Source organism: Sceloporus occidentalis, unplaced genomic scaffold (assembly GCF_023333645.1).
Source record: "Sceloporus occidentalis isolate IW3139 unplaced genomic scaffold, rSceOcc1.0.p SCAF_53, whole genome shotgun sequence".
In the NCBI taxonomy this organism is placed as follows: domain Eukaryota; kingdom Metazoa; phylum Chordata; class Lepidosauria; order Squamata; family Phrynosomatidae; genus Sceloporus; species Sceloporus occidentalis.
In genome coordinates this window covers 2,223,083-2,238,123 of record NW_028317033.1, presented here as the reverse complement: position 1 = coordinate 2,238,123, position 15,041 = coordinate 2,223,083, and the positions used below count along the sequence as shown (strand labels likewise).

General features: G+C 39.0%; 1 protein-coding gene across 1 annotated transcript in view; it reads left to right on the top strand.

Moving 5' to 3' along the window:
* Positions 1–15,041, top strand: part of LOC149288194 (ras GTPase-activating protein 2-like) — a 31,088-nt gene that overhangs the window by 839 nt on the left and 15,208 nt on the right. The window contains exons 2-6 of the mRNA XM_089491941.1: positions 5,430–5,547; positions 6,794–6,897; positions 10,139–10,233; positions 13,157–13,230; positions 14,535–14,618. Of these exons, the coding sequence (XP_089348067.1) occupies positions 5,430–5,547; positions 6,794–6,897; positions 10,139–10,233; positions 13,157–13,230; positions 14,535–14,618 (475 nt within the window). The remainder of the gene's footprint in view (positions 1–5,429; positions 5,548–6,793; positions 6,898–10,138; positions 10,234–13,156; positions 13,231–14,534; positions 14,619–15,041) is intronic.

Below are 15,041 nucleotides of genomic sequence, written 5' to 3'. Positions count from 1 at the left end.
CGCATCATTTTGACAGGCATTTCAATTCTGGACATACATTATCGTTTATTTTTAGTATGGATGGTTATTTAGTATTCACATAGAAAGTGAGCCCCTGTTAGTAAATTACAGCCTCATGGAATTCGTATTAGGAGTTTTGTGTACTTATTGCTTTTCTATATGTTAACCTGGTTGAATTTTGTTTTAAGTGTGTTATATATATATATATTGTTTTAGCAGCATTATCAATGCGTGTCTTGGGGCTTATTCACTAAAGTAGGAGTTGGCAGGAGAGCTATGGTCGCCAACTTTGCTATACGTTACAAAGGAGCAACCCCAATAAAAGCCACCGTTTTAGTGTCCCTGACAGACCCATGAATACTTCCTAAATGGGGGAAAAGGGCTTACCTGAGGTAGAAGCTACAGCTCTGCTGCAGCCTTCCTCCTTGAAGTAGCCAATCAGTGACATAGAACAAGCACCCCACGCATGCAGTGTTCAACCAGCCAGCGCTGGAGGTCATTTATATCGCAAGTATGGGGGCAGGATTCTGCAGGATTCCCGAATGCAATTGCAAGGGAGACACCCCAAAAATTAGTCCCTTAAGCTTATTCTGCTAGAAGACTTTGGGCTGGCCCTGTATAGTGAGATTTCATGAAAAGCACCTTTCCTAATGCTGGGCCATCTCAGACTTAATTTTAGGAGAACCTTGCTTGGCTGGCCCTTCATAATGCATAGTGAGTTATGTGAGTTGAAACCATTTCTCTGTAGGCTCCCAACTCCTATATTCTTGAATGGACCTTTTTATAACCATCTTGTGTATGGGGTTGGTTTCACCAAATCCCAAATGCCTGGTACAGGCAAAACAGCTGATCTTTATTAAATTACTGCCTAAAGGCCTGGATTCAGGTAGTAATGCATCTGGTAAAAGCAGCGTTTTTGAAGAGCCTTCTTACCTGTACACGCTGCCATGACTAGTTCTAACTATGTTTTATATATTTGTGTATGTATGTTGAGTCTGCTGTAAAGTACAAGTGGATAACAGGCTGGACTGAGTTTAGTTTGGGTTTAAGAACTAGAGCAGAGACCAATAAAATCAAAACCCAAATTCCCTCCCCTCTACAACTTTGTTGAGTTCATTCATGGCCAATGGCTGGTGTACTAATTCATCGACTCGACCAGGGCCAGTAAGAGCCACTATTATAGGAGCTGCGTTGGCCACGATGAAACATTATCCTCCTAATACGTTTTGCTCTGATTTCACAAGCGCTAAGAATGATGCTGGTTTTGAGGAATCTGGGCATTGTTTCACACAGAGAGAGAGAGAGAGAGGTTGCTTGCTGACATTTGCCTGGGTATTGCTAGTCACCAGTGCCTTTCTCCATTGTGACTATTGGGTGATGCCATAATACATAATAACCAGATATATATAATTGCTAATATCCTGCCCTAGACATGCTCATCACACACAACAGCAATGTGGTGTCGGCTCATGCGCCTCTTTGGAGCTACTCTTTGGAGCTCTTCGCTCCCGTCTGCTTTGCCCATCTCAGACCAAAGCCGATGTACTGCATAGTGGCTCGAACATGTCAGATCACTACTTAGGAGAACTAACAGGACATATGATAACTGGAGTGTCCCTTTTAAATAACCCTTAATTTAATCACTGTGTTTAAAGTTCAGATACACCATCCTATAAACTGATTAATAGATTGTTTGGTTAGTTCGTGTGATTGGTTTTATGAATAATTGGTTACATAATCGATGGTCACTTTGACAATTTTATGATGAAGGAAAATATAATAAAATGAATGCTGTTCATGATCACAGTTTGTAATACAGCCTTTTGTGGTATTGTAACTTTCTGTATATATTTGCATAAAAGCCTGTTTTTTTTTTTTTTAAGCTGTATTCTTGTAATTAGAATCCGGAATGTCACCCTAAGCCAACTACAAAACCTCTTTTACCACCATTATTGCAAAATACGAAACAATCGTGATAAGTAATAAAGAACATAATAAACACTGACGTTCTCTTAAATAGAACACACCTTCATCTACGTATTGTACTAGCTACATTCTAAGCAAATATCTAGATGTTTCATTAGATGAAATATCTTTTGATCTGTGGATTTCCTATAAATATCGCATGGTTATAACGAAACATTATTCTGTGTAAACACGATAATGTCATTTGACAGCCTGCTTCTGCTGATCTTCTCTGTCAGTGGCCACTTTTACAAGGATTATCGTTGGTCACCCTTTGCAGAGGTTGCTCGTTCCGAGATCCAATGGGTAGACTTAACTACCTAGAGTGTTGCTTTAAATTGCAAAAAAAAAAATCTGTTGTAGTTTAGGAGAGAATTGCCATATATAATGTTATGGTAAGAAAGTAAATGTAACCTAACCTACCATCTACAAGCAGAATCTTCACCTTTTTGGGGACTATTCACAAAAAGGAGAGTTTTCTGGAGTTTGCACTCCACTTTTCATTATGAAGGGCCAACACTGTGTCTTCAGCTTGAAGGCCTGAGCTGGCCCCTGTACTTAAGTAGGTGAGGAGACTTTGCAGTAGAAGCTCATTGGAGTTAGACCTTAATATTGTATAGTCGGCGAGATGAAACACAACTTCCTGCAAACTCTCTTCTCAACTTTCCCTTTAGCGAATCAGGTCCCTTTCAGCGTTTGGCGTTATTGACACATTACAGAGTAAAAATCCCCTTCCGCTTTTGAAAGGGTTAAAATGAATGCAAGGTACCAAGCATAATTGCTGTAATACTTGCGTACTTCCTACCACACAGTTTACGCAATTGCATGACAAAGTTTGAGATCAATATATTTACACTTTACAGAACCCCCTTGTTTCAAGGGCAGTTTGAAACAAAATGTGTACACAGCGTTCACCTATCCAGAAAGGCTGTACTACAGTAAGGGAGCAGTGTCATTCAGCTAGTAATTTAACATGGTATGTGATATATATATATATATAATTTTTTTTTATTTTTTTTTTACTTTTTTTTCTTTCCAAAGGCAAGTCAAAAATATTATTAGTTGAGGTTATCACCTGGGATAAGTAGCTGCTAGCCTAGAGAGGAAAAGCATCTACTTCACTCAATATTTAATTTTTGATATGCACGCACATTTTATGTACTTGCCAGCGTACCATGTTTTCGAGATGGTTCGCCTGTTTTTTTGGTTTTTTTGTACCATGTGATAATCTACATATAGCTCAAATAACCAAGGCTTTCTAAATGACAAAATTGAGGACATATCCTCTTAAAATTATGCAGGATTGGGGATTGTCACAAATGCCTGCTTTAAATGTTTGATCTTGTCTTTGATCATGTTCGTTGTTTGATGTCACATTGGTGTTCCTCCAGTTCATTGGTACCTGAGGTCCCGGAGATTATATCTCATGTGGTCCATTACATTTTGTATCATCAGGTGTGTTCAATTGCTTCTGAAGTTTTTGTGTTGGCCAAGACTGGCGTAACGGCCAATTGTTTGCAATATTGAGATTCTTGACCCCTGATCAGCTTGTCTTCTCTGTGACTTCTCTCTGTTATGACGAAGCCGAGTCTGTGAAAGACAACAGAGAGAAAAAGGAAAACTTTGTGTAATAGATTGTGAAATTAGAAAGATTACTATGGTAAATGTATGAACAGTAATTATATTTTGGCAAGGATGACCTTTCCTTCAGTAGATTAAGGATCATCTAATTGGGTGCTTCAGATACTGATTTAATGGTTGATGTAAGCAAGACAGACATCTTCATTGACAAAAAAGCATGCCCCAGTTTGCAAACCACAAGGTCTATCTGCTCATTGAAACTTATGAAATGCGTTTCCCCTGACAGGAAGTTGGTGGATGAAGCCGCTCTTAATAAACTTACTTTGCGCTGCAATAAGTGTCATCTAGTTTGTCATTGAGGTGGAGCATTGAGCTCAAAACAGAGACTGTGTATGTAAGAAGACCACGAAGGAGGAAAAGATTGTGGTTTCCTTTTGAGACTGAAATTACACAGATGCAGAATGAAACGCATCACATAGTTTCCTATATTTTTTTTTTTTTATCATGAAGCTTGTCCTCTGTTCTTGCTGTGTGCATGCGTTGATGTTGGCTATTCCATTCTAATGTACACTGACACACAATGCGAATGCGTGCCTCAATGTATTTTTTGTTTTATTAAACAATCTTAACCACTTTTGTATTTTACTCTCTATCGCAAAAAATCCTTCTATTTTGGCCACAGTTAGAAAAAGAGGTTTGTGTATGTTGATGTCGTGTAGGGTGCTTTTCATAAGTTTCAAATTGAAATTGTGGTTGAATAGCACATGGTTGTGTCACTTTAATTCTTTGTTAGAATGACATAATCCATTCTTCATCCTTAGGACAAGTACAGGTGAGTCATCATCGTTATTTTGCTAACCTCTGGTGGAACACTTGTTAATATGCAAAAGATATTAAAACAAAACAAATACCATAAAATGATCGCTGAGATGAACATTCATCTCCATCCCACTTCATTAACAATGAAATACACAGGGCCCGCTCGACAGAGTTGCCCTTTGTTATGCATGGAAAGTGCATTACAAATGCACTACAACATGCTGTTTAGTGAATACACCCAAACTTAATCAGGCTCGTACTGGAGTGGATTCAGGAGAGCTGAAGATATGAATCTGCATATGTGTCTATATGCATATCAGTTGTTGGACTAGTTCATCTTAATGCTAAGAAAGAAGACAAATTAAGGATGCTGGATTGCGCTTGCTTGTCTGGTATATTTTATATCAGAATACACAACTTTGATACCATCAGTATAATTTTAGAGAATGTGGCTACTTGATGCATGTGGCTTATTTAGAGATATATATTGCTGCTGGTGTGTGTGTCAGATTATGGCATCAAATTACTGCCCTCTCGCTCCCTAGGCACTTGCCCCATGTAACCTTTACCTGCACCTACATGTCCTACTCTTGCCCAGCTACATGTGGTTTCCCATCCTCCCTATGCCACATAGCCAGTGATTGCTTCAAGCCTGTATCCTTATATGTTTCACAAACCTTTGCTGCCCCATATCCAGGGCCGGCCCGACAACGGACGGAAGGGTAGATGGGGGGGGGGGGGGGCCTCATTTTAAAATCTGCCCCAGGCGGCATTTTGCCTTGGGCCGGCCCTGCCCATATCCAACACATAATTGTATGTATATTGTGTGTTTGTTTCATTCATAATTCAGTCACTTAACACGTGAAATAAGAATTATACAAAAGTATACATTTCTTTTATTGTATTTATACCGCAAGTTTTATTGACCTAATGCATTCGTTTTTTCCAGGTCTAAAAATGTTACAGCACCCATAGTGTTTTATGTCCAGTTACTGGTAAATATATACGTAGATATATTATTAAACTGTGCATTTTGACTCATTCTTATTCATTTCAACTGACAGGTGCAGCAAAGAATTTACTTCCATACCCGGGACCAAACAAAATGAGAGACTGCTTCTGTACGGTGAATCTGGACCAGGAAGAAATCTTTCGAACAAAAGTTGTGGAAAAGTCATTAAAGTAAGTGTTATGTGTAGGGACACTCCAGACATTGTATTCACTTTAATGCAAATGATAGTTGAGTGGTTGTACAGTGAGGGAACTTAAACATGCATGCAAAAGGTCTATACTAAAGATAAGAAACAATAAGGTTTTACATTTTTTCTGTAGGAAAAAATGGACAGGTCACATGGGCCAAATTTTTCTTATGTGCACCTAAAAGATGAATAAAATTGTGATTTGGCCTTGTGCACTTCTTATCTGCATCCTCTTGCCTGCCACGTAGTTCTCTCTGGCGGCCGAAGGACACAGACCTGCTTTCTCGATCACACTAATGTTATCAGTTGTAGGGGACTCCGCACAGCAATTAGCAGGATCTTTACACATGTCATGGAACTCTTCCTACTTTAAGGAATCCTGGTTATTCAGGATAATGTTTGAAAGTTAGAGGGAACTTTTTTATCATTAAATAAAATGCAGTAATACCCATGACAGTTCATTTAATGTGGCAACTAATAAAACTATGTTCCTGTACATTGTATTTAACACTTTTGGGTGGCATAAAGGTCCTATTCCATCTCCTCACCTGAATTTAACCATTTTTTCTCATAGAAATTGAATACCTAAATCTCGCTCATAAATAAATCTGTAGGTATGTCCAGTTTAGCCTTTAGTCACTTGAGATGTACTGATAAGTTGAAAGGCTTTGGTGACAGCCTGTTAACCCTTTTATCATTATTCATCCCTTTTTGTGGTTAAATGTATGTATTGGGTATTTAGTGGTAGAGTTTATTCATGGATTCAGGATGGGCATGTGAATATTTCAACTTAGTGTCTGCACTGTTAATGTTATTACTATTGTACATTTTTAATGTTACTAATGTTCATTCCCCTCTATTGTAATATCGCTATTAGTAAAAATCTAAATAATCAGCAATGTAATGTATTTCCTTATGATAAACATTATGCATGGCCTGGTTAGCCCTTATAAGAGAAGCTGCCTGGTTTGGCCCTGCGTTATGCATAATTGCACCTTTAAATTAAGCTATATCTCTGCTTTAGTGAGATCACCAAAGATTTGCTCCAGAAACAATCTTTATGGGTGAAAAATATGTAGGATGCCGACCTTGGGCTTTGGGATGTAACGCCTTCTCTCAATGAACATCTATGAGGAAAAACTTGCCTTGCATAATGGATGGAATGCTTTTCTTCATCTTTTTTAACTAATTTTTAACCTGTTGCTAATTGTTCCTTTTCTTCACGACAGCCCGTTTTATGGTGAAGACTTTTACTTTGAAATCCCACGAACGTTCCACAGCCTCTCCTTTTATATCTATGATAAGAGTTTGTTACAGAGGGATCTACGGATAGGTAAGCAGCAGCTATCATTTTATTCCAAAACAATTTACATAGTGTTGCCCCAAGAGTATGCCAGCTGGAATCTCCACAAGGCAATGCAAAAAGGGTAGTAGTGTCTTTCTCCAGAGATCATTGGGTTCCTAACTATTCCGTTGCATTATGCATGAGAGACAGAGGATAAATAGGTTTCGTTGTCTGCTAATTTTATTTTCAAAACTATTGATAATTTTGTTAAATACAAAATGTAAAATAACACGGTTATATCCTATTTACTTTTTTTTAAAAAATTTTTAATTGTTACCTGGCACATCTCTCCCAGTGAACCCCCTTACAAAAACAATGCACTTGAAAGTACATTTTAAATACTCTTATACATTGTTCAAATTGGGGAAAGAGAGGAAAGCAAAAAGGTGCTTAACCTGAAGCCGAATCTGCAGCTCTACATCTTCCCATCTCTTTCTTAGTCCAAGCATTCTTCACTTACTGGGTGCCTTTTTAACCCCTTCGCGACCTTTGCCGGTTCAGGACCGTCATGACAAGAAGGTCACTAAATGACCTTTGACGGTCCTGAACCGTCAAAAAATTAAATAAGCTTAGAAAGTGATCAACGCTTTTTTAGGTGAGTAAAAGATTTTTCAAATAAAAGTCATAAAATGTGTTTTTTTTTTTTCAATTTTTCACCATGTTTTTTAATTTTTTTTATAGTAAATAAGATGATACGATCAAAATAATGGTATCTGAAGAAAGCCCATCTTTTCCTGAAAAAAACAATATATAACTTATGTGGGTACACTAAATGGGAGAAAATTACAGCTGAACACAAGCACCACAAAAGTATTAAAACAGCCTCGGTCCCACAGGGTACAAAACGAAAAATGAGCCCGGTCCTTAAGGGGTTAATGGCTTTTGAAACAAAAACGCACCCACTCGTTATTCATTGAGCTGCTGTAGGCTACGGTTTATTATCTGTGGTATTCACGTACACAGAGAATATAGATGCAATTAGTTTCTCTCTCGTTACTTATTTTTGTAAGCCCTGTATACAGTATTTCCACACTGGTGCTAAAATCCCATCATAATATTGGCTTACAAACGTAACTGCATCCTCTGGAATCTTCTCCATGGGTATGGCCTGTAAGATTTGACAGTTCCCTTTAACAGCTGGAGAATATATGTATATTTTTTATAGGACATCATATGAAGCACTGTGATTGGGGCTTCATACAACGTTTAAATGTGACGTTCAACTACACACTTTTCTCTCCATGCTAATGCGTGGAGAGATTCATCCCTATCTGTCTTTTCTCTTCTGTTTCCACTCCCTCGGCTCCTTGTCTTGTATGAGATGCATTCAGCAGAACACATCTCCTATCAGTCAGCGCTGGCTCCAATGAAATTTCCAATGGCTCTTATGAGAAACGCTACATACACGCATGCGCATTCATTTCAATGGGAGCGCTTTTCTGCCAGTGACTTGGGTGGGTTTGGTGCCGCCACTGGGCAGGCAACGTACATCTTAACAAGGTGTGTATGACACACACACACACACACACACACACACACACACACGTCATTGCAAAGTATTCTAATAGGCGTTCTTTGTTCATGGAGCTGTATGGCACGTGTCCCTTTAAGGGGTGTGAGATACAAGACGTGACGTCTTGTGAATGTAGTGAGGAAGGTGGGCATAATGAGTAATACAATTTTATAATTTTGTTAAGCAATGCAATCTAAAATATGTTTTCAGGTTTTGTAATTCTCTTCCTGGCAAGTGTAATTGTGAAACAGATTCACCAGTTGAGTAATCCTGGTATAGTGCTAAGCATGGTAGTTTCCCCCCATTTTTATTTAATGTTTTTAATAGGTCACTGATAGCATGTATAATATATTGAGATCCCTATCCACGTTACCATTTATAGACTTTTTTTCTGGACAAGTAGGGCCTTCTTACCACTAATCAGCCAGCAAGGGGTGAGATCAGTGGTCGGGGCAGACCCTCCGGGGTCTTCACACCTCTTCCTAGTCGGGAGTGGCTAGTCACATGATCAGGCACTCGGGCAGTAATTGTATATCTGTACTTGCACTGAGTGCTTTTGCACTGGAAGTCGGCACGTTTTTTTTGTTATTTACCGCTTTATATCCTGTGCAGCGGCAGGGAGATCTCCCTGCTGCAAGAATCTCTGGACGTACTAGTACATCCTAAACACCTTTTCATGGAGACATCAATAGCTTAAAGTCGCTTAATCAGCTGCCAGTTTTTGAGCATGTGCAAGAAACACATTGTTTTATGCACCCTCCTTTCAATAGAGGCAGCAGGTATTGAATGAGGCAAAACTCATTTTCTAATAAGTAACCAAAGCCTGTACTGATCTCCATGCGGTATAATCCACCAGAGTCCATGCAAAAAGGAGTCAGGTTTACATTTTAAAGAAACGTTCCAGCCATCGTATGCACGTTGATCCATACAGTAGCTGCATGGTCCTACATTTTTATGTGGTCTGTTTTGCAAATGCATGGATGTATTCTGCACAATCCACGCATGTTCATATGTCCCTTTCCACACCCCCTAGCTTAAATGCCCTGCAGGAAATGCATTCGGCCAAACGCATCTACCTGCACACAATGATACTCTCCTCCAGCCTGCTGCGGGCAGGGTCTGTTCAGACCCCAGTGTACATGTGTGCAAAGTGCTGCCGTAGATTTTAATGTGAGCGCGTTTCTGTCACTGATTGACTACTTCAAGCAGCTAGTCAGTAACAAGAGTAGTAAGAGGAGGAGAGGGGCCGCTGCTGCAGGGCAGCCTCCTCTGTGTCGGGAAAGTGCTTTATTTTTTTGTTTTGTTTTAGAAGAATTAATATTAAAGTACTGACAGAGTATTTTAAAGTGCATTTTTATTTAAATGTGGTATCAGCAACTTTCGACTGTCACTTTAATTGGGCCATGAAAATTGGGCATGCTCCCGTTAGCATTGAGAAATAGGGATTTGTCTTTACTTATTGTTCACTTGGCTACTTTTGTTTGGCCTGCCCATTCCATGTTTGCATGCAATCTTCCAGTTTTCATGCATTGGCGTTCCACGTGGCTTTATAAATACCACATTGGTTCATAATTTTGGCATTTATCACTGGGGTCTTAATTGTCACAGTGATGGAAGTTGGGCTTATTTTAATCTCTATACTTTAAATCCATAAGCATTAACTGCAGATTCAGTTTCTTTATGAGTGAATAAGAGCTTTATATTTTTTGTTCACAGGAAAAGTTGCCATCAAAAAAGATGATTTGTACAGGTATAATGGAAAGGAGCCCTGGTTCCCGCTTCAGCCCATTGATTCAAACTCGGAAGTGCAGGTAAGCTTAGTTGTGGCATTTTAACTTTTTGATTGGAGATGTTTACGCTGTTATAAGTATTTATTAAATCATTGTCCTAATGTGTGTATCAGTGTGGTATGAAAATGCAAAAGTTAACTAAAAGTACATATACCATAGAATGTAAAAATCTCATAATTTGGTGTTTGTGTGTATGTATAATATATGTGTGTGTAATATATAATATACAGTGCCCTTGGTAATTATAAGCAAAAAAGGCTGTGAAAAGTGGTCTTTATTATTTAACCTTTTGATCTTTTCTTTGAAAAAAACAAAACTCTGCTCTCATGGATATGAAGCAATTGCAAAAACAACACAGGTTTATCCAGAAAAAAAATTTGTGAAATATATGTATGACACAGTTTTTGGCACTATTTTAGCTCTGAGTCTTATCCTATAATGCCTCCCTTGGAGAATACATGGCAAGGGATCTGAGACCATTCCTCCATACAGAATCGCTCTAGGTCCTTCAAGTTTTGAGGTCGATGCTGGTGGACTCTCCTCTTCCGTTCATCCCACAGGTTTTCTATGGGGTGTCGTCAAAGGACTGGGATGGCCATGGTAGGGCCTTGATTTTATGGTCATTAAACCATTATTTTGATGTATGTTTTGGATCAGTGTCGAGCTGGAAGATCCAACCACAGCTCAGGTGTTCATTTAATATCTGTTGATATTTGAGTCCATGATGCTGTGTATCCTAACAAAATGTCCAGGTCCTCTGGCAGAAAAACAGCCCCAAAACATTAAAGAGCCACCACCATAGTTAAGCGTGGGCATGAGGTACTTTTCCATATGGCTACCTCCCTGTGTGTCCCAAACCCACCTCTGGTGTTTTATTGCCAAAAAGCTCCATTTTGGCTTTGTATGACCATAGAACTCGATCACATTTGAAGTTCCAGTAGTGTCTGGCAAACTGAAGACAGTTGAGTTTGTTTTTGGATGAGAATAGAGACTTGTTTCTTGAAACCCTTCCAAGCAACTTGTGGTGACGTAGGTGACATTGGATTGTTTTTGGAGACTTTCTGACCCCAAGACGCAACTAACTACTGCAATTCTCCTTCTGTGATCCTTGGAGATTTTTTGGCCACTCAAACCATCCTGTTCGTTGCGTTGAGACAATATAGACGCCGGTCCTCTTCCAGGTCGAATCGCAACATTTCCAGTTGACTGGAACTTATTACATAACTCTTACATATTGCCCTGATGGTGAAAATGAGCGTTTTCAATTCTTTTGCTATTTTCTCATAAGCCACTTCCTATTTTGTGAATCTCAACAACTTTTTGCCCCTCATCACAGCTATATTCCTTGCTCTCTTACCCATTGTGATGAATAACTAAGGTAATTTGGCCTATGTGTTACCTAATATTTATACCCCTATGAAACAGGAAGTCATGGTTGAACACTTTCCTGTCATCCAGATGTACTAAAAAATGTAAAACATCACTGGGAATATACGTCAACTATAGTTTTATGAATTCATAAGGGTACCAATAATTGTGCCACACATATATTTAACTTTTTTGGGATAAACCTGTGTTGCGTTTGCAATAGTTTGATATCCGTCAGAGCTGAGTATTTCTTAAAGAGGGATAAACAATAGGCATTTTTTCACAGTCTTTGCTCATATTTGGTTGCCAATATTTGTGGGGGGGGCACACTGTATATATTATACAATGCCGTTTTTAAAGTTCAGGAAAGGGAAACGTGTGTATGAAATAAAACAAATGATTATGTAAATGGTGACTGTAGTAGATGGAGGTGAGTGAAGAGCGCATTTAGTAAAAAGTGAAAAGGACTTGTAGTTCAGTGCTTTCGATATTGTAATTGCAGTGATCCATAGGCAACAAAAGCCATTTTTACTTTAACTGGAATAACATGTGTTCAAGACTAGAGTTTGCTACAATTCACTTTTTATAACGGTAGATTGTGCTTGAAATAAAACTGCGTAAGCAGGCGGAATTCTCAATGAAAAGAGTTTGTTCGGGTTTCTCTTGTGCGCTCGGAATCCTATCCTTCCCTTGCCACTCCCTGTACCCAACGCCCTGGCACCCGGAACTGGTTAGTGCTGAAATTCTAGGTGTGACTGTTTGGCACGCTGAGCATTCTCTAGAACGTAAACTGGACAGGCAGCATTATTACACGGGATACATCAACACGTAATAATTCTCATAGCTGACATAAATATGCGATAATCGCCTGAGCGATGTGGGGAAGCATCGATTTAGGCGGAAGCCAAAACCCAAGCCATCAGGAAGAGGCTGTGTACACTGTGTATTGTACATATTACTTCTTTTTTGTTTATTTATTACTTTAAAATTGAGGAAGAGCCTAACATTGGAAATAAAGCTTCCCAAGTATTCCATAATAAGAAAAGTATTTTCCATCACCTTTACTCACCATAACTTTGGTTATTGGTATTTCTTGTGCTAGCCTCAACTATTAAGCCAGTATCACAACCTCATGCTGACGAGTCCCATTAAGGACGAAACAGCTGTCCATGAGTGGTGATCTGGCTACTGCACCTCTTCCCGAGTTTTGTCTAAAGGCTGTCTTGTACAGCGGGCAATTACTTTCAAGGGATCCATGTATAAAGTGGATATAGAGGCAAAATGTGATTGTTGACTGTATTTGCATGTGCCTACCCAGAATCCCTTGTGGTTGTGGCTGCATCATGAGATTTCGGAGGGTAAACCAAGCCTTCTGCCTTGTCTGGTGTCTGTAGATGAGTCTTCAATAATTCTTCTACTACCCCCCTTAATTTTAAGTGGAAGAATTTTCTATCACCTTTACCCGCCATAACTTTGGTTGTTGTTTATAGTAAAGCTTATTTGTTGCTCTCTAGCAGCGTGGATGACGTTAGGCCTGTGCAGGCTATTGGCTCTTCACTATGTCCTATCTTTTCAGGGAAAAGTCCATTTGGAATTGAAGCTGAATGAGCTCATTACAGACAATGGATCAGTACAGCAGCTTATGGTACAGTAAGTATGACTGCGAGGGCTCAAGCCACGTGCACACATCACGCAATAGATCAGCAGTGTGGATGGTGGTCAGGTCTGTCAATGTCAGACTTTAAAAAACCAACAGGACGCTTCCTTTTTTCCCCCGTTGCTAGCGGAGAGAGAGGAAACGTAGGCGGCTGCAGAACATTTGAATACCATACAAATTAATATTAACTACTAGTCTGCCATGGCAGGGTATACGTTGGTTAAAACTGTTGAGCATGCTGTATTCTTCACAATACACCCCATATTATGTTATATTAATCATCGTATGTAGATTTTACATTTCTAGAAGTTTTTGTCTAAGTTTACTGATGGATTGTGCTGGGTTGGGGCTTGTAGTTTAGATGGATCTGTCCTTTGGCTCCCTCAAATACAAGAGTCTATCATGTGACAAATGGTTGAGTCTCACAATGTCTTTTTGTATATTGGCTCCATGTTAGGCTGTACCTGCTGGTCGACTGGTATTGTTTGGTATTTTGTTCACTGACATGTTTTATAGTATACCTTATGGTCCCTTGTAGCACTCATTTCATTTCCTCATTGAGGGTTTTTCAATAAAAATATCTCCAGTGTATTGTGTCTGGCTTTATCGTAATATGCTAGATACCACATTTAATATGAAAACACATGTCCCACTAATACTCTAGAGATCTCTCGTGTGGCATGTTCATAGCCCGTAAGGCCGCCACAAAGTAAATTAAAAACCAAGTTTGTTTACTGATTCACTAGGTAAGTTGATATGACAACAAAGATCCGATGTTGAAATGCTTTCTAATTGCTTATAATTGACTGTGTATGCAAATGTTTTGTTTTCTCTACCACTGCCGCATCATCAGACAAAAATTATTCGTATTTTCTTGCGTGGCTTGTTGCAGTATAAAAAATGCGATTATGAGGGTTATAAATATTGAGCTTATTACTTTATTTTCTGTAAAAAAAAATAATTCTGTAATAAGGTTGTTTATTTTGTTCTGCCTTAGAGCAGAGAAGATGTTGAAAAGGACACAGTAGTGTCCCAGGGTGCCCCAGAACAATACTTTGAAAGTACTTTGTAACTACTTTCCTATGCATTCATTCAACCAAAAATAATTTACTTACTAGGAGAAAGCCTCCTCCATGGTCCAATGATTCTCTCCGCATATTGGCTCGTGTGTGCCTTTAAGACATAAACTCTTATATAATGTATAAAATTGCTTTACAATAAATTGTAATAAACCTTAAACACTAACATTATTGTCTACATAGTTTGAGACTCCTTACATGAGATTGTCTAATTTTAGTATACTGGAATGTGAAGGGTTACCCCTTGTCAACGGGCAGAGCTGTGATTCATATGCCACAGTATCTTTTGTTGGCCCCTCTCGGTATGTATAACAGATCTGTTCATTTCTTTCATTATTTCTTATAAGTGGTTTCTGCTTCCAACATGTGATATCATCTGGCTTCTTCCTTCACTCTGTTAAAACAGTGTAAATGCTCAGTATTTCTATGCTGTGGGACCAAAAGTATGTGAACACCTGACCATCACACCTATATAAGCTTGTTGAACATCCCATTACAAAACCATGGTCATTAATATGGAGTAAGTCTGTCCTTTCCCGTTATAACAGCCTCCTGTGTCTTTGGGAAAGTGGGCCCATTCCTCCAGTAGAGCATTTGTGAGGTCAGGTATTGATGGTGGACGAGAAGGCCTTCCCTAAATGCACTACAAAGTTGTCTAAAAGCATTGTTTAAAATGTCTTGGTATGCTGAAGCATTAACATTACCCTTCACTGGTACTAAGTGGT